General features: G+C 47.2%; 2 protein-coding genes across 7 annotated transcripts in view; one reads left to right on the top strand and one right to left on the bottom strand.

The window, feature by feature from the left end:
- Positions 1-594: 594 nt before the first annotated feature.
- Positions 595-27525, top strand: TNFRSF25 (TNF receptor superfamily member 25). 5 transcript variants are annotated; one of them, XM_083452175.1, is made up of 9 exons: positions 595-1120; positions 12236-12416; positions 13890-13964; positions 14178-14336; positions 15960-16041; positions 18102-18165; positions 18399-18438; positions 20238-20381; positions 21765-23964. In XM_083452175.1, the coding sequence occupies exons 1-9, from the start codon at positions 1088-1090 to the stop codon at positions 22136-22138; spliced, it is 1152 nt and encodes a 383-aa protein (XP_083308301.1). In that variant the 5' UTR covers positions 595-1087; the 3' UTR covers positions 22139-23964. The 5 variants fall into 5 exon arrangements, 4 of the variants coding, with proteins under 4 accessions (XP_083308301.1, XP_083308299.1, XP_083308302.1 ...); XR_014514204.1 differs by adding an exon at positions 27255-27525 and having other exon boundaries at positions 609-1120; positions 13890-14336; positions 21765-22265; XM_083452173.1 differs by having other exon boundaries at positions 609-1120; positions 13890-14336.
- The window catches only part of ESPN (espin), a 105855-nt gene continuing 104102 nt past the window's right edge, over positions 25914-27666 (bottom strand). For both annotated transcript variants that reach the window (XM_083452120.1, XM_083452119.1), the window contains one exon: positions 25914-26911. Coding sequence is in view for 1 of the 2 variants with exons in the window: in XM_083452119.1 (XP_083308245.1) it covers positions 26764-26911 (148 nt within the window). In the remaining variant the exon portion in view is untranslated. The remainder of the gene's footprint in view (positions 26912-27666) is intronic.

Consider the following 27666-nt stretch of genomic DNA (forward strand, 5'->3'; position numbering starts at 1 on the left):
ACAATAACTTCAAACAAAGGCCTATTTGAAGAAGAACATTTTTGCCCTGCGCCTAAAGATACGTAAGGAAGGTGCCAGGCAGGCCTCCCTGGGGAGCGTATTCCACAAACAGGGAGTCACTGCAGAAAAGGCCCTGCTGTTGTGTTGCTACTCTGTCCTCACATGCATACCCTCCAACATTTCTCCGAAGAAAATTCCATAATGGTAATGTTACTATTTATACCCCACACATCTTACTGGGTTGCCCCAGCCACTCTGGGCAGCTTCCAACATTGTAGAGCAGTCTCATGGGTGGCCAGACTTAAGCAGCCAGTTGCCTGTGTTTCTAAAGGTTGGGGGTTGAAGCAGCAGGAGGGGCAGGTGCCCATTTTTCTGCGCCTGACAAAGCTGTGGATGAAGTCCTTTGCACGCACATGCACATTGATTCTGCTCTGTTTGAAATGCCGTGGCAGAAACAGCACGTTCCCTGCAACCCTAAGGGCTGACTCAGCTGCTCATCGAGTCACTCTTTCCAGGCCAGATTGATAATGCACTAATTTGCATAGCAGCGTCTTTCAAGGAAGCCCATTCGCGACAACGTCCTTTGCAGTTCGCAGAAGAAACTCATAATGGAACGAGAAGTGCTTTCCCTTTTATTTCCCCTTCGCTGTACACCGCAGAGCTCTCGAAGCACTGCTCTAAATTGGGCGATGAATCAGGGCCCCTATCCGCAGGGCCCCAGCATTGGGGGAGACCTCGGATCGAGTCCTGACGCTGCCCAGCTCCCTTTTTGCTGCCCCTTTCGCCCTGGTCTTGGATTTCCCGCGGACTTCTGAACGGTTCCTCTGAACAGCCACGCTCTTAAACAGACATTTCCTTCCTCCCACGGTGGTTTTGCCTGAAGGGCTTCTTTGTGATGGCTCTGCCCTCATTTCCCACCTGTCCGCTGGGTGAAATGTTGAGGACACCCTCTGCCCTCATTGCTTTCCCCAGGACCTCCTTCTTGCCAGGCTGCATCCTCGGCGGCCTCCTGGTAGTCTCCAGTGGCCCCTGACAGCTGTTCCTCTGGGGATCCTTGCAGATGATGGGCTCCTCATCCCGAACTTGAATGATGAGGTGGCAGCGACCCCCTGCTGCTGTGGTAAGTAGGCAAACGCAGGGAGGGCAGGTTTTGCAGGGGGTCGACAAGGAAACTGGCAATATCCTAATGCAGTCCTACAAATCTACGGGGTCTGGCTGCCACTTGGGAATCTGAGTGCTGTTCTGGGGTCCCATGCCCATGGAAGGCGATTGTGGAGCTGGGTTAAGGTTCAGAAACGCTGCCATGGAAATGTTCCGGGGGCTACATTGACTAATGCTGAAGCATTAGTAGTCATAGAAGCATAGATTTGTGGGGTCGTCAAATGGGTTCTTGCTAGCAGAGGGCTGCTGCACTACATAGAAAGGTTGCAGCATTTTGGACTTTTGAGTTTAGAGGAAAGGTAAGAGGCGATTTGATGGAAGCGAATGAATTACGCCTGGCATGGAGAAAACACAGAGAGAAAAGTTTTTCTCCCTCTTTCACAACACGAGAACTTGTGGATATTGAAGCAGAATGTTGGAAGATTCGGGACAGAGAAAGGAGAGTCCTTCACACAGTGCATAGTTAAACTATGGAACTCGCTGCCTCATGAAGCAGTGATGGCCACCAACCTGGATGGCTTTGAAAGAGAGGGCTATCTGTGTCTACCAGCCGCAATGGCTTCTGAATTCATGCTTCTGAATACCAGTTGCTGGAAACTGCAGGAAGGGAGAATGTTCTTGGGCTCAGGTCGTGCTTTCAGCCTTCCCAAATAGGCATCTGAGAACAGGAAGCTGGACCAGGCGAGCTATTGGCCTGATCCTTTTCTTAAGTTCTGGGACGGCCCTATTGTTAGGCAGGATGAGGCAGCTGCCTCAGGCAGGACATAATGGAGAGTAGCCTGGAGGTGTTGGAGGATGAAGGTATAGATTCTCATTTGCTGGGGTAAGTGGGTCACTGCCCAACCAACCTCAGTCAACTCGCATCTACCTGCCTTCTTGCAACCAGTCCACACTGTGGCCCTGACTGCCAGCTTCCTCAACCTCAGGGTTGTCTCCCCCTGCCCCCCCTACAACTCAGCAGGAAGGAGGATAGGGACAAAACCAGAATGAGTTGGCTCTGTTTATCATGGGGACTAGTGCCCCCTACTGTTGGGTTCCCCACTTTTCTTCCTACCAGCCCCAATGGGCACCAGCCACCACTGGGGCAATGCGGGACAGGGAACTTTTCCTGAACCCCCAAAGCTAGCTCCAGGGGCAGTAGAAGACATTGACTCATCTCTGGCGCTGAGACTTGTTTCAGCTGCAAGCCAGGTCAGTTTGTACATGTGGAAGGGGGTGGGGGCTGCCATTTAATCCTTTCCCCCCAGCAAAGCAATGGCTCTCTTGCTAGTGACATGCCCCATGATTTTCATATTATAGCTTTAGTTTAGGTGGTGATGTCAGCATGCTGGAGGGGAAGGTTTATTAAATGATCTGCCAGGATCCCCTACAATTGTCAAGTGGTCCAAAAAATATTTGAAGATCTGTTATTTAAAGGTGAGAATAAGAGGGAAAGCTTGTAATGGTTTGTGGGTTGTGTGTGTGTGTCTAATGTAAAGATTGTTCCACCTTCAAGGCGATGCAACTTTTTCTGAGGGTGAGGAGCAGAGGATGCAAAACTTGGAGGAAGTTTCCAGTTGTGCTATGTGGCTTTTTTATATATATACTAAGATGCTCATCTCCAAATTCACGGTCTGAGTTTTGGAACTGAAATTTGACAAGCAAAAACACAATGGATTGTATATAGAACTAGTCCTACTCAGAGTAATGATAACTGCTAAGGCTAGAAGAGTTGCTTGGAGCAGCTTACAGGTAAAAAGCAAAAACAACCCCTGGTTATTATTTTGCTGAAAACAGCAGTGGCATCAATATTGCAGAGAGCAGCACCCACCACCAATACATTAACCAGCAGCAAGAGAATCAAACTCCTGCATTAAAAAAGCGAAAACTTTTTCTCCATTGCCTCCAGGAGGACACTAATCAAGACTGGCTCCCCTCTACTTGTCACAAGAAATTGTGACGGGGCTTTTGGGCCCTGGCTTTTTAGACAGATAGGTTCTGAAATGTTTGATTGGCAGGTGTGGATTTGCTGATGTTGGCACAATGCAAGTGGGGAATGTTTGACATCATCACAATTCTCAGAGGAGAAGTTGGAGGAGCAGGTCAGAGGAGAAGTTGGGGGGGTTATTCATTTCAGCTCTGCTCTCACCCACGGTGATGCGCAATCTGTCCCGCTTTGAGTAGGAGGGCTTTACAAGAACAGGGCTGGTGCAACCACAACAAGACCTCTTCTGAGGTCATGGGGTTTTTGAGGATGGCAAACTTAAGAGAGAGGAAGGGGGTGGGGAAGGAGGAGGAGGAGGAAGGCTGATGGACCTGATATTTCTATAAACTATCAGCATCTCATCTGCTGCGTTCATAAATTCAGTTCTTCGCATTTTGCAGCCATATGTGGTGTGTTTCTTTTAATCGTCATGAAAACTCACCAGCATTTTAGTGCTAATTTCTCCCAGCAAAACACCTTCTTCTTCTTCTTCTTCTTCTTCTTCTTCTTCTTCTTCTTCTTCTTCTTCTTCTTCTTCTTCTTCTTCTTCTTCCAAGCTTTCCCCCCTAATGGAATACATTTTGCCTGCTAATTTCACTAATTCCTTCATTTCTACACACCCTTTCCTCTAATATATGCATTTTCATAAACACTGGCTGGAGAGCCACATTGCAAAATTCAGATCAGTGCGGATTTCAAAAAAAGGAGAGCTGTGTTCCATCGGTTCATGTTTGTTTTCACCCCCCAGCAAAGGCAAGCCCGATATATTTGGCTTTAAAGCCAAGTGGAATTGAATTTTCTCTCCAACTCTAGTAGGTGGTGGAATACGTAAAGATCAAGGCAAAGACTGGACTGCACATTAGTACATGTGAAAAAGGATCTCGCGTGAACCAGCAACGTGCTGCCACGGCTAAAAAAGCAAATGTGGACTTTGGCTGTGTGACAGAATCATCGCATCCAGATCATGAGAAGTAATAAGCCTGGCTGAGTTGTTCCTACCATTGTGCAACAGGGAGAGTGGGAGAAACCCCTCGCCTCCAAGACCCTCAGGTCCCCATCACTGTTCCTGCAGTGCCCCACCACTTCGGGGGCTGAACCTCTGCAGCAGCAAGCCTTCGTTGGCTTTCTGTTGCTCCAGAGCCCAACAGGTAGAAACCGCACAGCAACAAGATTTTGACAAAATGTTGGCAGAAACATCTTCATGGTACAAGCTGTTCAACACTAGAAGGGGCTGCCTTTGCCGGTGGTAGTGGGGTCCTTTGCTGCAGGTATTTAAGCTTCCATTGCAGACCCTGACTTGCACCCGGGGTGGCAGTTGGACTCAGGGCTGGATCAACCATTAAGCAAAATAAGCACATGCTTAGGGCATCAAGGGAAGGGTTGGGCGACACATAAATTTTCCATTGCTAGGTTTTTAGCATTAACGGTCCCAAATTGCTCAGCTGAGTGTTCATTTTCTCAGTCGAAGTCTATTACAAATCCCAACAGGACAACTAGGCAACAAGGCGGACTGTATGCCTTATCTCTGCTAAGTATAGAAGCAGATGTGTTATGTGATATTAGTTTCGAGGGTCTGACCAAAGACTTTGCAATTAGAAAAAGTGGGAGAAAAAATTAATGAGGTGGAAGTTTACCAAAAATAATCATTATTTTCCAACGTAATAATAATAATAATAATAATAATAATAATAATAATAATAATTTATACCCTGCCCTCCCCAGCCAGAGCCGGGCTCAGGGCGGCTAACACCAATAAAATCACAATAAAAACATAATAGGGGGAAAAGAGAGTGGGGGAAGAAACGAAAAAAACCCCACAATTTTAAATACAGGTTAAAATGCAATTTAAAATGCAGCCTCATTTTAAAGTAGCTAATAAATCAAGACCATAAGGGAAGGGAAACATAAGGGTCAGACCGAGTCCAAACCAAAAGCCAGGCAGAACAGCTCTGTCTTGCAGGCCCTGCGGAAAGATGTCAAGTCCCGCAGGGCCCTAGTCTCTTGTGACACCATGTTATACCACGTCGGGGCCAGTGCTGAAAAGGCCCTGGCCCTAGTTGAGATCAATCTAACCTCCTTGAGACTCGGGACCTCCAAAGTGTTGTTACTTTCTTACTTACTGTAGATTTCGTTTCATTTTAGAAACTAAAATTTTATTTTACGGTTTGTTATTGTTTATATTTTGAATCAGGTATATATGGGGGCACCAAAATCTTATAAGTGCTGCCTTAGGCCTTCTAAAGGTCTTAATTTGGCCCAGGAGGCAGTGCTTTACTGCGGGGATTCAATCTACCATCACCTCCTCCATTGCAGACCCTGACTTGCACCCGGGGTGGGAGCGGGTTGGACTAAATGAATCCCAAGGAGCTCCAACATGATGATTCTTTTCTTCTCCACTGGGATTTAATTCCTTTCCCGGGCAAGTCATACCCCGAACCTTGACACTTTGGGGCCAAATACACTGTTTCCAGGAAGGTAAAGCATACCAAGAGATCCTTCGGGGAAAGGGCACGATTATTCTGGTAAAGAGCTGCCTCAGCAGCCCTCCTGGCTTTTTCTTATCAGTCCTGGCTTGTGGTTGCAGTGCCATAGAAGGTGCAGCACATCCTGCCTGCTGAGATATTGCTTCCGGGCTTCAATACTGGGTCCCTAGGGCAGCCGGCCCCAACCCTGGTGCCTTCCTGAGACTGCTGGACTCCAACTGATGGAGCACTTGGCTAGTAGGCATGATGGCGAAGCTCTGCCTCTGCAGCAGGAGGGAGCAATGCATCTGAGCACCAGTTTCTGGAAACGGCAGGAGGGGAAAGTTCTCTGGTGCTTGAATCCGGCTTGTGGGTTCCCCACAGGCCTGGCAGCAGACCCAGAGCACAACAGCAGCACTCTCCCCTCCTGCGGTTTCCGGCAACAGGTATTCAGAAGCATTTGCCGCCTCTGATCGTGGAGGCAGAGGAGAGCTATCATGGCTAGGAGCCACTGAGAGACTGGTCTTCCAGGAATTTCTCTAATTTTCTTTTAAAGCCATCTAAGATGCAGACCCTCCAAGTGCCCCTATTTTCCAGGGACAGTCCCGGATTTACAGATGCCGTCCCGGTTTCTGATTTGATCCTGGAATGTCCCGCTTCTCCTTGGGAGAAAATGGGAATGTTCCCATTTTCATTGGAGAAATATTAGAGGGTATGCAGTTATGCGACCCCCGATTCAAGGAGATAAGTAACTCTACAACCTTTAGAAGACATATGTATAGGGAAGGTGTTTTTTAAAATGTTGGAACCTGTCCCGCTGCCGCACAATTTCTGTTCTCATCCTGAGGTAAAGTTTTTAACTTGAGGTACTTCCTGGTTAGCGGAATCTGTAACCCGAAGTGTTTGTAACTCGAGGTGTTTGCAACCCGAGGTACCACTGTAATAACTTTTTTATTATTATAGACTAGGAAGTCCCTATTTTCATTGGAGAAATGTTTCGAAAATATCTGAAGGGTGCTCCGTATAGGGAAGTTCTTTTTTTAAAAAAAGTTTAATGTTTTGTTATGCTTTTATGTATGTTGAAAGATGACAAGAGTGGCTGGGGTAAGCCAGTCAGATGGGAGGGGTATAATTAAAATTATTATTATTATTATTATTACTACTACTACTATTACTATTATTATTATGGAATAGGATGTCCCTATTTTCATAGGAGAAATGTTGTAGGGTATGAAGGTGGTGGCCATTCCTGCATCCTGTGGCATGGAGTTCCATTGTTCAACTTTGTGCTGTGTGAAGGTCTTTCTGCTATCTGTCCGGAGTCTCCCAGCACTGGATATTCCACAAGTTTTAGCAATAAATGAGCAAGAACTAGCTGTGATTATTCAGTAAGCATGTGCAGAGTGCCAATTTATTTCTTATTCCGGGACTCTATTAGGAATGCCAGAAGCTGTGTCAGTCAGGCCACCTAGGTCAATATTGTCTGCAGTGACACGCAAAACGAGTGCTGTACCTTGGTTTAAGAACAGTCCGGTTTAAGAACGATTTGGTTTACGAACTCCACAAAACCGGAAGTAGTTTGCCAGTTTGAGAACTTTACCTCAGTCTAAGAACAGAATCCGAACGGTGGAAGGGCACCGGCAGCGGGAAGCCTCATTAGGGAAAGCACGCCTCGGTTTAAGAACAGTTTCGGTTGAAGAACGGGCTCCCGGAACAGATTAAGTTCGTAAACCGAGGTACCACTGTACCCATGGGCCATTATCCCTTCTCCTATTAGAATTATAGAATGGTAGAGTTATAAGGGAGCCCAAGGGTTGTCTAGTCTGACCCCCTGCAACGCAGGAATCTTTTGCCCAGCGTGGGGCTTGAACCCACAACCTTGAAATTAAGAGTCTCATGCTCTGCTGATGGAGCTAAATAAGTTACACCCAAAGTGTGTTTGGGGTCTGTGTTGCTCTGAGCCCTGTTATCAGCTGGGCTGGCTGTTGGGGCTGTTGTGGTGACAGGGCGAGTCATTGACCTCAAACATAAATTTCAGGTTATGGTGAGGAGTCATTTGGATTGCGACAGGCGAGACGTTGGTGGGCAGGCAGCTCTCAGCTGTCTCATCACAGACGCAAGGTCGTGTGGCGTGCCTTTTCCCCTTTCTCCTTTGCAAACTTTATTGGAGTATGCTGGCAAACACCCACACCACCAGGGTGACGCTGAACGGGGCCTTATCGGCGCCGCACACTGGGAGTGAGTGGGAGGGTGCTTTTGCGGGCAACTCGCGGTGTTTCCCCTGTCATATCAGATAAGTTCAACCCAAGGAGCTTTGAAAAATTACCAGCCTTTAAGAAAACCACCACCAGAGCAGCAGCAGCAAGAGGAACTACGATTCCGATCTCTTCTGCCTGTGAGATGAGCGAGAGCAGATGCTCGAAAGGCCTCGCAGGTTAAAATAAGGGGGCTTCCTTGCAACACCCCCGTTCTTGTACCAAGAATCATTCCTCATCATTGTACATTTCCCCTGTAGCAGCTCTGCTCTGCTTTCTAAATTCCAGTTGCTGAAAATTGTGTGTGTGCACATACACTTTCGTGCTTAGGTGTACAGACCCTCCAAGTGCCCCTATTTTGCAGGGAACATCCCAGATTTACAGAAGCCACCCTGGTTTCTGATTTGATCCCGGAATGTCCCGCTTTTCTTTAGGACGTCCCTATGCGGGTGGCGCTGTGGGCTAAACCACAGAGCTTAGGACTTGCTGATCAGAAGGTTGGCGGTTTGAATCCCCGCAATGGGGTGAGCTCCCGTTGCTCGGTCCCAGCTCCTGCCAACCTAGCAGTTCGAAAGCACGTCAAAAGTGCAAGTAGATAAATAGGTACCGCTCCGACAGGAAGGTAAACGGCATTTCCGTGTGATGCTCTGGTTTGCCAGAAGCGGCTTAGTCATGCTGGCCACATGACCTGGAAGCTGTACGCTGGATCCCTCGGCCAATAAAACGAGATGAGCGCCGCAACCCCAGAGTCATCCACGACTGGACCTAATGGTCAGGGGTCCGTTTACCTTTACCTATTTTAATTGGAGAAATGTTGGAGGATATGGTGTTACGCGACCCCCAAACCAAGGAGATAAGTAACTATACAACCTTTAGAAGACATATGTATAGGGAAGGTGTTCTTTAAAATGTTTAATGTTTTGTTATATTTTTATATATTTTGGAAGCCACCCAGAGTGGCTGGGGCAACCCAGTCAGATTGTTGTTGTTTAGTCGTTTAGTCGTGTCCGACTCTTCGTGACCCCATGGACCAGAGCACGCCAGGCACTCCCGTCTTCCACTGCCTCCCGCAGTTTGGTCAGACTCATGTTTGTAGCTTCAAGAACACAGTCCAACCATCTCGTCCTCTGTCGTCCCCTTCTCCTTCTGCCCTCCATCTTTCCCAGCATCAGAGTCTTTTCCAGGGAGTCTTCTCTTCTCATGAGGTGGCCAAAGTATTGGAGCCTCAGCTTCATGGTCTCCAGTCAGATTGGGAGGGTATAAATACAGTGGCACCTCTGGTTACGAACGTAATTCGTTCCGGAGGTCCATTCTTGACCTGAAACCGTTCTTAACCTGAGGTACCACTTTAGCTAATGGGGCCTCCCGCCACCACCCCACCACTGCTGCATGATTTCTGTTCTCATCCTGAGGTAAAGTTCTTAACCCAAGGTACTTCCGGGTTAGCGGAGTCTGTAACCTGAAGTGTTTGTAACCTGAGGTGTTTGTAAACCAAGGTACCACTGTAATAACTTTTTTATTATTATACAATAAAGGTAAAGGGACCCCTGACCCTTAGGTCCAGTCGGGACCGACTCTGGGGTTGCAGCGCTCATCTCGCTTTATTGGCCGAGGGAGCCGGCATACAGCTTCCGGGTCATGTGGCCAGCATGACAAAGCCGCTTCTGGTGAACCAGAGCAGCGCATGGAAACGCCGTGTTCCTTCCTCCGGAGCGGTACCTATTTATCTACTTGCACTTTGACGTGCTTTCAAACTGCTAGGTTGGCAGGAGCAGGGACCGAGCAACAGGAGCTCACCCCGTCGCAGGGATTCGAACTGCCAACCTTCTGATCAGCAAGTCCTAGGCTCTGTGGTTTAACCCACAGCGCCACCTGCGTCCCATTATTATAGAATAGGAAGTCCCTATTTTCATTGGAGAAATGTTGGAGGGAATGGGTGTTTCTTGTGGGTTTCCCAACAGGGCACCTGATTGGCCACTGTGACACTCAAACCCCTCCTCCGCCACGGATTCATACAAATCAAGGATTCTGATGAGGCACTACAAATCCTCCAACGGGGACTGGGTGATGACAGCCTTACATTTTTATGTATATAGGGAGATATCGCTGAACGTTCTGCCCCAACAGTGGTGGACCTGGTTTCCTGTGTGCTTCTGAATGCCATTTTCCAGAAGCCACAAAAGTGGAGGTTGCTCTTGTGTTTGGGTCCTGTCTGCAGGCATCCCACAGGCATCTGGTTGGCCTGCTGCAAGAACAACATGCTGGACTAGATGGGACGCTGGCGTAATCCAGCAGGCTCTTCTGATATTTTTATGCCCTCCATGGTGCTGGTCTTCAGCTCTCATTAGCCCCAATCAGCTTAGCCTATAGCAGGCTTCCTCAACCTTGGCCCTCTAGATGTTTTGAGACTACAATTCCCAGCATCCCTGACCACTGGTCCTGCTAGCTAGGGATCATGGGAGTTGTAGCCAAGGAGGCTAATGGGAGCTGAGCATCTGGACCACAGAATCATAGAGTTGGAAGAGACCACAAAGGTCATCTTGTCCAACCCCCTGCAAAGCCCAACTTGGGGCTCGAACCCACAACCCTGAGATTAAGAGTCTCGTGCTCTACTGGCTGAGCTATTTATGGTGTCTCCAGCATTCCTGTTCTACCCAGAATTCAACCCTACAATTCCCAGAATACAACCCTACAATTCACCTGTCAATCCCTCCTCGCAGGGAACCCTCAGCACTTTTAACAAATGACAGTTCTCAGGATTCTGTGGGGGAAAGTCATGACTGTTTAATGTGGTATGATACTGCTTTATATAGAGCAGATTTGGCCCTAGGTTCCAGGCAAAACAGACATCAGCACCACCTGGTGGGCATAGCGTTCCTTCACATAATGCAGGTTTCAGTGACTGCGGTCACTGCTGCAAAATTCGGGATTTGTTGGTTGGGATTGCAGCCTACCTCGCTAGTTTGATTTCATGTGTCCGTATAAACTCTGGTGGATCTCATTTCCCTCACTGAGGCATCAGGGAAAGGACAATTTAGCATGCTGTTGACATTTTGGTCTTTGTCTCCCGGGCTGAAGAAATTCCCGTGGACACACTGAACAGTTTACAGGCTCCCTCCACAAAGTTATTTGTGTAATGCAACATTTTATTTCATAAATGGATATTTTATAAAGAATATGGTCACACGTGCGCCTCTACTGGAATGTAACGCTCAAGCTAATTTATGCTTTAAATGTTTGCGATCAACATGACTTTGGGGTTGTCAACTTGAAATCCTAGGACAAAAAAAAAAGAAAAGAAAAAGAAATCCTAGGACATTAGCAGGTAAATTCCATGTTGGGGGGGGGGGGAGAAACTACAATAATGAGGGATGTCATCCGTTTGTTCTTTAACATGCACAATACAAAGTGGGGCATGGCTGAAAGCCTAACCCAGGGGTAGGCAACCTAAGGCCAGGGGGCTGGATGCAGCCCAATCACCTTCTCAATCCAGCCCATGGATGATCCTGGAATCAGCGTGTTTTTACATGAGTAGAATGTGTCCTTTTATGTAATATGCATCTCTGGGTTATTTGTGGGGCATAGGAATTCGTTCATATTTTTTTCCCAAAATATAGTCCGGCCCACCACATGGTCTGAGGGACGGTGGACCGGCCCACGGCTAAAAAACGTTACTGACCCCTGGCCTAACCCCACTTACCTAAGCCCCATTGAATTTCGAGTGTTACGCTTCTGATTTGAGTGCCACACTTCCATTTTGAGTGCCACAGTTCCATTTTGAGTGCCACAGTTCCGTTTTGGGTCTTACGCTGAGGTCTGTCTGTTTTTGCTATTTATTTTGCATTTTTGTTTTTGCAGCTTTTTTGTTTTGTTTTTGTGACTGTGTAGAACCCAGTTCGGCTACTGATTGATTGATGGATTGATTGAGTGACTGCAGTACATTGTTTATTGCTTTCATTTTATGCATCAGTGGTCTCGTTAGATAGTAAAATTCACGTTAAATTGCTGTTTTAGGGGTTGTTTTTAAAAGTCTAGAACGGATTAATGCATTTTGCATTACTTTCTATGGAAAGTGTGCCTTGGTTTTGGAACGCTTTGGTTTTGGAACAGTCTTCCGTAACGGATTAAGTTTGAGAACCAAGGTACCTCTGTATGTAGATTTTTAATATGTGGATATTAAAAAATAACAACAGCAGCAGCAGCAGCAGCAAAGTCCATTGTAGAGAACTAAGTAATTGCAGCAAGATTCTGTTCTGTGATGCAGCTGAATGGGCAGACAGGAGAAAATCTGTTTCATAGTCCCTCTTCAAGCGATTCCCCAGGCATCCCTTCTGTAGCAGTCAAGCCTCCAGAGCTGCTGCACAGGCTCTTTTTCTCCATCTTTCCTCTTTCAGGCCTTTCTGATGACTCTCTTGACCTCAGCCTGCAGCTCCAGAAATCTGGGTAACACAACTCAGGGCGAGCTCATAAGGACGCTTCGGAAACAAGGGACCCCAAGGAGCCTGTGGAGTTCGGAACAAGAGGTGCTGATTCGCAACGGGCGGGAGTCCACACCGCCACGAAGGTGCCCATATGGTAAGTGACGGGGGCTGCAGTCCCTCTGCAGGGATGGAGCACTTTCAGTCCGGCTGGGGTTCCTCCTGAATCTTGTGGGCGTTGGAAATGTGGGGCGGGTGAGAGCTGGTAAAAAAACTACAGGGCCAGAAGGGGCCCCTGTCCCTAACTATCTTGCATATGTGTGTTTTTTGTAATGGTTAACAAAATAAGTATATGTCGTAGCTCAGTTGGTAATCTCAAAGTCACGAGTTCGAGTCCCATGTTGGGCCAAAGATGCCTGCCTTGCAGGGGGTTGGACTAGATGGCCCTCATGGTCCCTTCCAACTCTACAATTCTGTGTTCAACACATGCACAGTGCTGAATGATGGCTTGCAAACATATGTCACGAACAGAGCATTTGTGAGTATTTCTGAGGCTTTCTTACTACAGAGGCTAGAGACCGCTGGATCAGGCCAATGGCCCATCTGGTCCAGCATCCTGTTCTCACAGTGGCCACCCAGATGCCCATTGTGGGAAACTGGCAACCCATGCACAAGAGCCCTCACCCCTCCGGTGGCTTCCACAAGCATTGCTGCCTTCATCTGTGGAGGCAGAATGTAGCTATCATTGCGGCTAGCAGCCATCCATCAGTTGCCTTCTCCTCCATGAGATTTGTCCAATCCTCTTTTAAACCCACTCAAGTTGGTGTCCATCATGGCCTCCAGTGGGAGAGAGTTCCACAGTTGAACTTTGAAGGACTTTGTTTTATCTATCCCGAATCTTCCAACATTGAGCTTCATGGGACATCTCTGAGTTCTAGTGTTATGAGAGAGGGAGAAAAACTTCTGCTCACTTTCTCAATGCCGTGTATAATTTTATAAACATATTCTTCGCCTTTCCTCTAATCTAAAGAGTCCCAAACTCTGCAATCTTTCTTCGCATGTTTTCAAAAAAGAAAGCTGGGCTTTCCAGGAAAGGCTTGAAGGTTCGAAGCCCCCTTTGGCTACGACCTTTGGCTCCAAAAGTAATTTACAGTGGTGCCTCGCAAGACGAAAAGAATCCGTTCCGCGAGTCTCTTCGTCTTGCGGTTTTTTCATCTTGCGAAGCAAGCCCATTAGCGGATTAGCGCTATTAGCGCTATTAGCAGTTTAAGGGCTATTAACGGCTATTAAAGGCTTAAGGGATTAGCGGATTAGCTGCTAAAAGGCTATTAGCAGCTTAGCGCTTTAGAAAAAGGGGTTGGGGAGCGGAAAAACCCCCTCAAAAATCGCAAGACATTTTCGTCTTGCGAAGCAAGCCCATAGAGAATTTCGTCCTGCGAAACACCTCTGAAAACGGAAAACCCTTTCGTCTTGCGGGTTTTCCGTCTTGCGAGGCATTCGTCTTGCGGGGCACCACTGTATTTCTCACACGATGGATGATTCTCTTAAGGTATCCAAGTTGGCCCTTTCTGGAACATGGTTGTGGTTTTTTAAAATAGAAAATGTACAAAGGGGTCTGCTTGTTTTGCAGAAAATATGTACTGGATAGCAGAAGAATGCGAAAAACCTGCAGCCAGATGCTGTTCTGGGTGTGCATTTTGTGAAGGTAAGAATCCAGAGCGGGGTAGTTTGGGAGAGCTGGGCAGAGCTGGGGCAAGGCTGGGGTGGAAGCTATCCCCCCCCCCCCTTGCATGGAAGAAACAGGGAGGAGAGGGAAAGGGTGCTGAGTCCAGCCTCCTCTACTCATGCTTCCTTCCTGGACAAAACCTCCCAAAGATGTTTGATTTAATGTACAGTAAAAGCAAACTGATTAATCCAGATGCAAGCAACCAAGTCGTCATGACACCCTGCAGAGACTTCCACAACACAGTGTGCGGCTGTAAGTCGGGCTACTTTGAGGAGTTCAAGTATCGTGGGCACCTGGATTGCCAGAAATGCACAGACTGCTTGTCTATGAATCGGCAAACAAAGGAGAACTGTGAGTATCCCAAAGCGCTCAATATCTGCCTTTGGATCACTGTTTCCCAAACAAGAGATAAATTAGGTGCATAATTGAACAAGAGATAAATTAAGTTTTTCTTTTCTGGTCCCCCCACCCCCCTTCTTGATAATTTTTATAGCATCAACCAAGTTACCAAAAAGAAATAGAAATGAATGAAATTAAAACTCACTGTGTGTGTGTGTGTGTGTGTGTGTGTGCGTGTGTAGGCAAGTTGTCACAATTGCCAACTAAGAGTACAGCTACGTGATGCCTGCATTGCAGGAGTTTGGATTAAATGGCCCTTAGGGTCCCTTCCAACTCTACAGTTTTATTATTCTTTTTTTTTAAAAAATAGCAATTTCAACATAACAAAATATCAAAACATATCATATTCATTATTTTTTCCCCTTCCCCCCACCTCCCCATTGAACCTCTCCCCTCCCCCCGAGACTTCCCTCAGCTCCTCTCTGATTTCTCAACACATATTATTCTCTGCATATTGTAAAATTGTATACCGGCAAATCCTTATATTATCTGTCTATTATGTTAACAGTCAATAAATTTGTGTATGTTTATTCAAAACCTGCCAAGGAGTCCAATTCTTTTTGTTGTCTTTTTAAGTAATTTGTATACAATTCTATGATTCTATGCAGGACTTTGTCAGGGCTTTGTCGAGAAATTTAGGAGAAATGTGTGTTAAATGCTGAAGAATTATATATATATGGGACGCGGGTGGCACTGTGGGTTAAAGCCTCAGCGCCTAGGACTTGCCGATCGAAAGGTCGGTGGTTCGAATCCCTGCGGTGGGGTGCTCCCGTCGCTCGGTCCCAGCGCCTGCCAACCTAGCAGTTCGAAAGCACCCTCGGGTGCAAGTAGATAAATAGGGACCGCTTACCAGCGGAAAGGTAAACGGCGTTTCTGTGTGCTGCGCTGGCTCACCAGATGCAGCTTGTCACGCTGGCCACGTGACCCAGAAGTGTCTCCAGACAGAGCTGGCCCCCGGCCTCTAGAGTGAGATGAGCGCACAACCCCAGAGTCTGGCAAGACTGGCCCGTACGGGCAGGGGTACCTTTACCTTTACATACATATATATATATATATATATATATTTGCTTTCGTAGATTTTCACGGGTACAGGAATGCAGGTTTTGGTGTCCTCGGGTGTCTTCCCGTGTAAAAGTTGGGGTGTCTAGGCGACGTTTCTCTCTGCCCAAAACATTGGAGGCTATACACCACACCTCCTCAACAGTATTTATAGGAACTCAAACACTGAGATCCTGCTCTGTTCCAGTAACAAGAAGCCGAAAGCACCAGCCTGAAGATGACGAGTGAGACCTCGTCGAAACGTCGCCTAGACACCCCAACTTTTACACGGGAAGACACCCGAGGACACCAAAACCTGCATATATATATATATATATATAGGCAAGCCGATGCAGAAATGTGACAAACTCAACATAAGATTGGAGAAACGGGAAACCAAATGAATCCAAAACTCATGGCCTTGTCCAACCCTCCGAGAGAGAGGAGACTAGTAGAGCTGCATTTAAATGGCTGGCTGTATTGAAATCCTAAACTGGTCCCGAAACCGATTACCATGGGGCTTCTCTTTCCTTGCAGGCTCCCAAAACGCGAACACGGAGTGTGGAGACTGCCTGCCTGGCTTCTGCCTATCTGGAGAAAGCTGCCAGCCATGCCCAACGTGAGATGTCCTTGGTTGTTCTTGACATCCTTCCTCCATGGGGAATTCTGAGGGAGGAGTGGAAACTAGAAGTGAGGCCTGGTTTTCCCTTTGGCTAAAGGTCTCCCAAGAGGGCTGCCACATTCTCAGCCATATTTTATTTAAAGAACCACACCAAAATAGGGCAGGGGATACTCTCTCTATTGTTCCTTGCTTATCAGCCTCAGTTTCCTGGTTCCCTTGCTAAAAATATGTGAGTGTGGGATTTGCTAGCCGTGTTCAGCACCTTCCCCTGAGGATCTTTGAAAGTTAAATCTTCGAGCACAGAACAGACCCATTCTGGACTCTTCCAGATAATTTTTTATTGAGTTTTCATCCTGATATGGTTTCCCATATACAAAATGGGCTGCTTATTGAGTATTCACTCTGATTTGTTTGCCTTGCACCAATGGATTGTGATCCTGCACTTTCCATTCCATTTCCCACCACTTTCCTTACTGCAAAAAGTCCAGGGTTGTTTTTTTGGGTTGTTTTTTTAAAAAAGCTGGTTTGTTGCAGCAAGTCAATTTCAGCTGCACAACCTGAATTTGATGTTCCATGACTGAATCCGACTTGCAAACAGCCGTCTGGAAGCAGCTCTGGTCTGCCATGCAAATTCATCACTGGCACCTGCCAGTTGACACTACCCATTTAGGGCTGGTTCATTCTCTTTTTCAAGTATATTCCTTTGGAGAATCAGCCTTGGACTTTAAATTGTTGGCAGTCAGCTGGGTTGGGAAATAAACCAACATGGCGGGCAGCAAATGTAATGTCAATGGTGATGTGGACAGTAAGAATTCAATGAGAATTGCAATGTTCCAAGCCCTATCTTCGTCATTTTAGTCAGTGGGTGCCAGTAAGCTCCACGTAAAATCTTTTGTAAATTTCTTTGATTTTTATGTATGTATTTATTTATTTTGCAAAAAGCAACCAATAATTTTTATCAAAATCATCATCACCATTAGTACCATATCCCCCATAGAGATTCAGGTAGGTAGCCGTGTTGGTCTGACACAGTCTAAATAAATAAATTAAAAAATTGTCCAGAAGCACCTTGGAGACCAGCTAAGTTTGTTCTGGGTATAAGCTTTCATGATACACTTCAGTTACACTGAAACAGAAGTATCTGAAGAAGTGTGCATGCACACGAAAGCTTATACCCAGAACATACCCATAGAGATGCTGTGGATGAGTCTCTCTTAAATTCTCAAGTGTCCTTATGTTCTCTTTGACATACAACACAAAGCAACCCTCAACACATCATTTCCCTGTCCTTTGTAATGCTTGTACCCAGGCATAACCTACAAATTCTCTCCGTTCCTGCAGTTTCTTATTATGCTTACTGTCTCTGTGTTCTTAGTTCAGCTCCAAGCCCTCTCCAGCTCCCTCCTATCAGCTCGGAAGCCTCCGCAATTAACATATAAGTCCCTCTCCAAATGTCTCTGGTGTCCCCATTGCCACCACCATGGCCTTGGGCCTCTTTGTGGGCTCACAGCTGAATTCTGCTCTACCCAGTTTTGGTGACCTTGAATGCTGAGGCCAGCCTTCCTCAACGTGGTGCCCTCCAGATGGTTTTGTATTGCAGTGCCCTTCCTCTCTTACCGCTCTTTTGTCATGTTGGCCAGGCTGGTGGGAATTGGAGAAAGCCATGTTGGGGAAACCTGGTTAGCATCCTTATCCCGTAGGGATGTGTTACCCCAAGCTAGACATTCTCCACCTTTTGTCCACCCCAACACACCCCTTTCTTTCAGTCCCCTGCATTGCCACCCTTCTGTTTGAGGGCTTAAGCCCCACTGGTCTGCAATCTACAAGTGGAGCCTGTCTCTTTCTGTCTATGATCTGCTTGTCTCGAAACACACCCTGCTCCTGCACTCTGCCTACCAAATCGAACTCTATTCTGCTCACACCCACCATCTCTCACGCAGACATCGGAAGCTCTCCATCCCACCTCTTGCTTAGTTGACCTCAGGAAGCATTTCTGTAAGGACTGCCTTTAGATTTCAACAGACTACCTAGAAACTTATTTTATCTTTCCCCTCCAGAGCAAGAATGCGGTCTAACTCTGATGCCTCACGACTTCCGGTACCCACCACCCCAAGCAGGCAAGTCCCCACGCGTTATCCCCTGCCCCTCACAAAGTGATCTCTCCCTGAATCACTTTGTCATCACCCAATAAACAGGTCGCTGTGATGAAAGCAGGGGTGGTCAAAAGAAGCCTCTTCCCACCCCTTCCCTTTCCAACTGTAACACAACAGCCCTGCAGTGCGGCCTGGGAGAATGGGCTGCCTTTGTGGCCTATATTTACCTAAAGGACTTAACTCTTTTTGTCTTCCAGCAAGAGTCCGAGAACTGAAATCTGCGGCAAGGACTGTAAATTTGGTAGGTCATGGCAATCCCAGGATATGTCACTCCTGGAGTTATGAGCTCAGTTTAGTGTTTATTGGAGGGGTGTGGGTAACCTCAGGGTCAGGGGCCAAATGCAGCACTCTGCCTCAGTGGCGCAGCGTGGGGGGTGCAGGGGGGGCCGGCCGCACCGGGCGCAACATCGGGGGGGGGCGCTCGCGCTCGCAGCTCTCTGCCCCTACCTGGCTCACTCACTCTCTCTCACTGCAGTGCTGGCTGTGCAAATCCGAGCCAAGCTGCCGGGTCACCGCCCACTGTGGAGGGGAGGGTGCCAGGCGTGCGGTGCGGTGCGGTGCGGTGCGGTGCGGTGCGGTGTGGAGAGAGAGCGAGGGACTATCTGGGGGAGGGACAGTGCAGCGGGGGGGGCACAAATTACTTGCCTTGCCCCGGGTTAGGGGGTGCAAATTATTTGCCTTGCCCCGGGTGCTGACAACCCACGCTACGCCACTGCTCTGCCTGGCTCTTGGGAGTTTCCTCTGGTCGTGCCTCACAGTAGCCTGAACTTCGCACCTTCCTGGAGTACTTTGGCTTGATTGCAATGTGTCTATGGCCTGTGACTGCACCTTCTGCTTGCCTGGATGATGGAGAAAGGGGTGTTTATGTGCATGGAAACCTGTTTCTTATGCGACTGAAACATAGTCTATGATAGGGCTGTCATATTTCAAGAAGTGAAAATATGGACGCAAACAAATTGTTGACTTTAAAAAAAAAAATCCCCACCAAAATGCAATTTTTTGGTTATGTTGCCGAAAATCCAGAACAAACTTCCGCTTTTTGGACATTCCCCCCAGATATCACTTCTGCCACTGAGATCCCAATTAATGTCTGGGAAAATCTGGACGTATGGCAACCGTAGGCTCTAAGATAGTAAAGTAAGAGTCACATTACTTGCCCCAGGTTCAGTCCTCAATGGCATCTTCAGGTGAAGCTTTACAACTGGGTTGGACAAATTTGTGAAGGAGAAGTTAAATGTGTGTTACATTAGGGTTGCCATCCATCTGGGTTCAGCCATACATTGCCAGGATTCGGCCGTTGGAAACAGTGTCTGGGGGGAAATCGCTTAAATGTCCAGGAAAATCTGGACATATGGCAACCCATGTCAGAAGTGTAGATTTTGGCAAATTTCCTTAAAAATAGCTCAAAAACAACAACTTCTTCTTCTTCTTCTTCTTCTTCTTCTTCTTCTTCTTCTTCTTCTCTCAACAACTGTTGCGTCCAGATTTTCACTTTTGGAAATGGTTAAATGGGACCTCCATGCCACTTTTGTTCAGGTTGAGTCAGTACAGTACAGAGGTTAGGGTGTTCAGCTAAGACCTGGGAGAGTCTAGGGTTCAAATCCCCACTCAGCCATGAAGCTCACTGGGTGACTTTGCGTCAGTCACTGTCTCTCAGTCTAACCAACCTCGCAGGGTTGTTGTGTGTGTGAGGGGGGGGGGAAGGTGAGGCAGAATCATGTATGCCACCTTGAGCTTGAATAACAGTGAGCCTGGAGAAGCCAGTATAAGTTGCAATTTCAGTTGCATTTGGGGAAACCGCTTGAGGCATCCATTGTGTTGAGCTCCTTCAATTGCTTCTGTTTGATTTGCTCATTGCGGACAGCTGGAAGATTGTAAATTTGTGATAATATACCTGATTTTCAATGGGGGGAGGGTTTGAATAATTTCGATTGCAACTGTATGTGCCAATGCACTGCGGTAGTACAATATCTGGGGAGCTTGGCCAAGGCTAGGTGTTTGATTCCTCACTTTTTGGTCTCTTCCTGCGTGTCTTCTAAGCTATAGGTGTCTGTGGATGCTTGATGCTTCTGGCAGCGGCCTTCATTGTGTACTGTATAAGGAGATTTCCCCCGCGTGCTGAGAAGAGCTACTCCACATCTCCATGCGTCCAGACTGGCCAGCCTACCAAACACCTTTGCAATGGTAATCCTAAGGTGGAAACAGGACCGGTCCTGCCATTTGGGTAGAGCGTTTAGGGGCTGTAGCTGCAGACCCTCCTCCAGTCCATTCACCTCTGTTGGGGATGGGAGCTGTGTGCCCCACAAGCCAACCATTTGCCCTCTCAGCTGGTTCACTGAAGTTCAGTAGCCCCAGGCTGTTGCTGAAGTAAGATTCAGTCAGTCAGCCTGAACAGCTTCTACACATGGAAGAGGGCAGGATGGGATCCTATCCTCTGCCTCAGGCAGAAAAATGTCTTGGGCTGGCTCCCACAGGGTGGTCACATCCCCTACACATGTAAAGTGCTTCAGACCGATTACAATATATAGATCAATCCGTATAAGTCCAGCTGTTGCAATTATACCCATTTTGCAGATAAAGAACTGAGGCTGAAATAATAACAGCTCGCCTAAGCTGGCAAGGGAGTTAATGAAAAAAGTTCAATGCAGAGAGGAATTGACTGTTAAACCACTTGGAGAATTGTAGTTCTGTGACCGGGGGCGGGAGGGTCCTCTTACTGACTCCCAGCACCCTCCAAGAACTACAGTTCCCAGGATTCTCTCTCTCTCTCTCTCTCTCTCTCTCTCTCCAGTCATTTACTGTATTTTTCTGTGTATAACACACCTCCTATTTTTGGGGACTAAAAATTAAGAAAATGGGGGGAGATTGCCCCCATGTATAAGACTACCCCCCCTTTAAACATTATTTTTAAGTAAAAAAACCCTAGTCTTATACACGGAAAAGTACGGTATATTAAATCTCCAAAAATATTCCAGAACATTATGATTATTATTTTTTAAAAAAAATGTATAAAGTTTCTTGACTTCCTACCCCTTTCCTGGTGTTCATTTTTTTTACTCCATTTTATTAGCTGTTTTACAACACATGCGTTTTTACTAGCTAAACTCCAGTATCATTAATCCACCGCTTATATTTCAAATGCTGCCATCCTCCCATCCTCCTTGGACACTTCATCATTATGGCCTCTTAATCTGGCAGTTAATTTTGCCATTTCAGCCCAGTCCATCGTTTTCATAAGCCATTCTTCCTTCCTTGGTAATCCTTCCTCTTTCCACCTCTGTGCATATGAAGTTCTAGCTGCTATTACACTTCCCATAACTCTTTTGAGGGATGCCATGACAATCTCAAATGCTTTAAATGTTCAGTGTGGATGGTCCTTTTTCCTAGCAACCTAACCACTAAAGGTGTAGCAAATATCATGTCCAGCTCATGCAGAAGCTCTCCAAGAATTTCGACGTGCCCATTGCTCTCGGAGACCAGTGTCTATGCCCCTTGAGACCTCCTGCTGCAGCTGGAAGATGCCCCCAGAGTTTTGCGGTTGGTAAAGCCAAGTCTTTGTTTTTGCAGGCACGGTGCCGATGCCCCCCCTATTTCTCCATTCAGAGCCTCCCGCTGCGCCCCTCGCCGAGAAAGAGAGACTGGTGAACGGAGCACCCCTGATCTGTGGTTTGCTGCAAGGCAGAAACATGTACGCCGTGATTGACGCTGTGCCAGTCCGGCGCTGGAAAGAGTTTGTGCGGGGTCTGGGCCTGCGCGACAGGGAGATTGAGCTGGTGGAGCTGGAGCACTCGCAGTTCCGCGAGCAGCAGTATGAGATGCTCAAGTGCTGGTGCCAGCAGCAGCAGGGGCCCTCGGCAGACGCCATCTTCACTGTCCTGGAGAGCATGCAGCTGGGCGGCTGCGCCCAGGAACTGAGAGAGCAGCTGCACGCCAACAGCTAGCAGGGGAGCCCCTGAGATGAGGTGGGGGCAAAGATCTGAGCTATGCCGTTCCCCACCCCATCTCAGACAGACTTGCGCTGGGGCAAAGGAAACAGAGAGCTCCAACCTCATGGAAGGAGCACTGCAGGTATAGAACTTTGCAGTGACATTGAAATCCTACTCCAGGTATTCTGGAACATGTGTAGTGCCTAAGACACTGAGCTGCAACCCAAGGATGATGCAGTTCCAATGGATATCCCAGGTGGCCTCTGAGATAGGGAGATAATACTTCATCCACCTTACATGCCGGTAGATGTAAAGTTTGCTGAGATTATGTACGTGAAATGCTTTGCACAGACTAAAATGCTCTAAGGTACTATTAGTGATTCAGCAGGACACCTTGCTACAAATTATGGCCAAGACTTATGCCTCAGAGCTTGGCTGCCCACAGGAAGGATGAGACAACCAGAATATTTCTCTCCCACAGCCCCTTGCCCACCCGCCACTCACCTCTCAGCCCTTCTGAGCCCTTCTGCAAGTTTCCTCTCAGTCAAACCACCCTTCCGATTTCTTCAGTGTCCAGCAGGGTTGAGCATTCCATGACTGAGCCTCCCCACTCAAGAGTTGGAATGTTCAGGAACATTCTGTGACCTCACAGGAGGTCACCCAATGGCTGGCAAGAGTGCCAGAAGCCTGTTTTGAAAAATGTATTTATGTGTTTTCACTATGTCAATTCTAACGCACTTTAACAACCAGGGGCTCGTGATTCTGAACCTGATTGAGCCCTGGAAAGATACACGTGATGGTCCCAGGAGCTCCTAGTTTTCCCACACCAGGAAGTCTGCAATTTGATTGGCTTTCACTGTTTTTTAATTTGTTAAGTGGCCAAACACAGGGCAATCTCCAGGCGTCTTGCAATCTATTTTAATCATGTACCAAATCCTATCAAATGCCCGAGTGAAGATGAGGGCTTAATCAGGTTCTAAGAAAATGTCAGTGTCGGCACCAGGCAGGGCTCACTTGGGAAAGAATTCTGCAGGTGGGGGGGTCACCACAGAAAAGGCCCTGTTCCTCACTGCCATGCCTTAAAACTCTCTCTGAGCCAGCCCACAGAAAAGGACCTCAGGTGATGTTCATAAGGGTTGTCAAGAGAAGTGGTGGTCTACCTGCAGACTAAATAATGTGTCTGTAGGCCAGAGGGAGCTCAGCATAAGAACTTTAGTACAGCCTTCAGGATGAGGCCAATGGCCCATCTAGTCCAACAACTTGTACACACCAGATGCCCTGGTGGTAAACCCTCAAGCACATATTTTGCATGGGGGGGGCCCTCAGGTGCCGTTCCTGCCATCTCTAGGGGTTTTTGGGAAGACCCTTGCTGGAGACACTCCTGCCCGTCAGCTAGGCGGACCCAAAGGTTTGGCTTCCTGTGTTTTTATGCATAGAAAGAAGAGAATAGACAGCTAGCTGTTGGGGACCCTCCAGCTTTCAAATTTCCGGTCTCAAGCAGCGAATTGGGATTCGAGGGCCGTCATCCAAATCCAGGATGCTGCAGTATTGCTATTTATGAAACATCCAGTTCTCTGTCATTTTTCTGGTGCTACATTTCCAAGGCCATTTTCAGAATTCCCTGCTGGTTGCAGCAACGGGGCACTCAAGCTGAGTTGTGAATATTGTCATTCAAATTTGAACTAGAGACTACCAGCTCTCGCGCTCTCTGCCATGGCCACTCCTTCAAAGCAAACACTGGCGTTGGGTGCTGGTTGAATGCTAAACTTCCTGGGCTTAGAGTTTTGTTTTGAACAATTGAGCGGTATATACATTTTGTTAAATAAAAAAAAAATGCTCCACACCTCCGCCTACGACTCCCTTCCATTCCCCCTCTGTTCAAAAACCCTTTCCACCATGGCATCGTTATTTCAGTTTCAGGAAATAAAGTAAAAAAGAAATGAAGAAGAAGAAGAAGAAGAAGAAGAAGAAGAAGAAGAAGAAGAAGAAGAAGAAGAAGAAGAGTTTGGATTTGATATCCCGCCTTTCACTCCCCTTCAGGAGTCTCAAAGCGGCTAACATTCTCCTTTCCCTTCCTCCCCCACAACAAACACTCTGTGAGGTGAGTGGGGCTGAGAGACTTCAGAGAAGTGTGACTGGCCCAAGGTCACCCAGCAGCTGCATGTGGAGGAGCGGAGACGCAAACCCGGTTCCCCAGATTATGAGACTACCGCTCTTAACCACTACACCATACACTCTACGTTATTAAATATTACTTCTGTGTCCAGAATAACAGCTGCCTGTTTTGTATGTGGTTCATAGGCCCTTGATGGCTGATCCGGAGAAGGTTAGTTATCCTAGGTCCCATTGAATTCAGTGGAGGCAAAGTGAGTCACACAACAGGGGCATAGGGAGGAATTCTGGCTGGTTCATATACGCACACACATCTACCCAGTCCACTCCCTCTTAATTGCCACCCTTCAGCAACCAGGATGGCATAAAAGCGTTCTTGCAGTTGTATCAGTGAAAGCAGAAGGGAGTCTGTGTAGAAGCGATTCCATCCTGAGGGAGAGGTCAGAAGCGAGAAAAAAATGAAGGAAAGCCCAGCTCGAAGAGGGACTTGCTTTTTAACAGCTGATAAGGTCAACATTCTGGGATCAAAAGAATCCCCAACCTTCAGAGGCCTCGAAGGTGGACAGGACCCAAAGCCATATAGAAAAGAAGAGTTTGAAGAAATCTACAGAGCGCTGCTGGAGCTGCTGTGCCTTTAATGAAAATATGGCAGCTAAAGGAACTTCTTGCTTCAACTCATCCAAATTACTGAGATGTACATTTCAAACTGTAACCCTTTTATTTAGAAATGCCCTTTTCCCTTTGCAAAATAAAATGTGCACCAGCAGAACCTTTTGTCTACAAGGTTCTATTATGAAAAGGGCAGGGTGCTTGAGGAACGCTGCTCTCCATGATACTTTAAGCTACCCAGGTCAGTTTGCAGCAGACAGATTATCTTGGCAGAGAAAGGGTGACGTCAGACATAAAAAGAGGGCTGTGGCCCATCCATCCTGGAGAAGGGGGCCTGAGCGCAAAAAAACCACACCCTCTCCTTTGCCAATAAAATAAGTACAGTGGTGCCTCGCAAGATGAAAATCCGTTTCGCGAGTCTCTTCGTCTAGCGGTTTTTTTGTCTTGCGAAGCAACCCCATTAGCGGATTAGCGCTATTAGCAGTTTAGCGGCTATTAGCGGCTATTAAAGGCTTAAGGGATTAGTGGATTAGCTGCTAAAAGGCTATTAGCAGCTTAGTGCCTTAGAAAAAGGGGGTGGGGAGCGAAAAAAAATCGCAGGAACTCGCAAGACATTTTCGTCTTGCGAAGCAAGCCCATAGGAAATTCGTTCTGCGAAGCACCTCCAAAACGGAAAAGCCTTTCGTCTAGCGGGTTTTCCGTCTTGCGAGGCATTCGTCTTGCGGGGCACCACTGTACTCATAAAGACAATGGGAATTCCTTCCAAGTAAACATGCACAGGATACACAGAGCTTTAAAACATTCTTCATCCGGTTTCTGCATCAAGGAACACCAGATTCTGCAACCTGTTTAAACTATGCAAATGCAGCAAGCTTGCAGAATCTCCCGATCCATTTTTTCAGTGGTTATTCTTTTGCTTCTGCAAGTTAAGAGCGAGAGGTCAAAGAGCTTGATGGGATTATGAAGAACCTTGTTCAGTCATGCCCACTTTCGGAATAGAAGTTAAGGGACCAAGAGGGTCATCTAGTCCAACCCTCTTGGGTTAGCCAAGACAGCAGCAAAGGACGAATCTGGAGAAATTATTTTATTGCACAGATGGACATTTGGACATTAAGCAGTTGATATCATACCAGCCAAGTGGGGGTGGAGGGTGTTGTAAGTTGCTAAGGTTGCCATGTGGCTAGATTTCATATTCAACTTAGCCTTAGGGTGAAGACAGACATAACACTCCGGACAGCCAGTTTTCCCACTCCCCCAAGGTGTGACATCAGCTTCAACTTGACTTACACACAAGTGAATTTATGCACATCCTTCCCCACCTTTCAGTACGTCACCCACCTCCCTGCTTCAAATGCTTCTTAACAAGGCATTGTGAACATTAATTCAATTCAGAAATACTAACAAGTTGCAAAACTTTTCTCAGGGTTGGTGAAGTCCCAGGTGCTAGCCAGTCAGTGCTCATCCCTGGTGCTTCCCGACACACTGAAAACTGGTACATGGGCATTCTGGTTTTTTCTTTCTTTCTTTCTTTTCATTCCAGGACAGAAAACGGTACATTATATTTTAGGGTACAGTTTCACATCCCTTCCAGCAAAACTTAAGAATGTTATGCCTGTCCTCACATTGAGGGGGTGGGGGTGGGGCTGGTCTGAAAACGGGCACAAAATGAATAAGAAGAATCGGGGGAACGAGCAATTGGAGAGAGATGGCATAGGTAAAGGAGGTGTGTGTGTGGTTTTGCTGAGAGGAGAGAGAAGCACAGAAACAGGAAGTGGGGTAGGGGTGGGCAGGAACAGACCTCCTCCTCCTCCTCCTCCTCCTCCTCTCAAACAGCTCACAGGGTCTGAGATCTACAGGATGGAAGCATCTCCAAGCACAGTGGAACCAGGCAGGTGGGCAGATTGAAGGACGCCCGGGTCCTAGTGCTTCGCTATGTCTCCTTTTTTGAGGATGATCTGCCTTTGCCAAGGCGCCAATTTGGATTCATCATACCCAAGAGTCCTTAGCTTTTCTGACTGCTCTTTCTCCTTCTCTTCCTCCTCTCGCCGCAGCTTTTCTTCCTCTTTTCTGTTGGGAAGGAAAAGGGAGGGGAGGCTCAGCTGGTTACCAAAGGCTTGGGAGGCACCAAAGCTAAAATGCCTGTTCATTCAGCATGTAGGTGAACTGCGGAACTCCCTCCCACAGGAAGCAGTGACAGCCACCAACCTGGATTGCTTTAAAAGGGGAGTGGGCAAGCTCATGGAAGAAGGCGACCAATGGTTGCTAGCCATGATGGCTATCCTCTGCTTCCATGACCAGAGGGCAGTAATGCTTCTGAATTGCCACTTTCTGGGTATCAAGAGACTCCAAAATGAATACAGAACAAGTGAGTAACTATGGCTTATTATCCTAATAATGGATGTTATTTTAGATAAAGTCGACATACCAGACTGTGAGAAGACCATTCTTGACACTGAGCGATAACAAGAACTGGAGAGCCCCTTTATGGACTTTTTGTGTGGAAAGAAGAATGAATGAAACTGGGGGTGTCTGGGGTTGAAGTTTAGGGAAACATCGCCTAGCAGAATGAGGAACAGCTGGCTATTATCTTGGAATACACCTGGATACTTTGAATAACCTTAATATACATAATTGAAAGACGAAGAACCACAAGTCCTCCTTGTCACCTCTCTCTCTCTTTATTTTTTTGTGATCTTTTTTTCTCTTTTATCTCCCATGTTTTTGCTTTTGTTTTATTTTCTGATGTCCTCTTCTCCGGGTTAAAGAGGGTATGCACAGGGATGGTTGGTAGGTGAAAGGCCCTGTGTGAGAGGCAGGGAAGG

Source organism: Podarcis tiliguerta (genome assembly GCF_965153285.1).
Source record: "Podarcis tiliguerta genome assembly, chromosome: 8".
Lineage (NCBI taxonomy): Eukaryota > Metazoa > Chordata > Lepidosauria > Squamata > Lacertidae > Podarcis > Podarcis tiliguerta.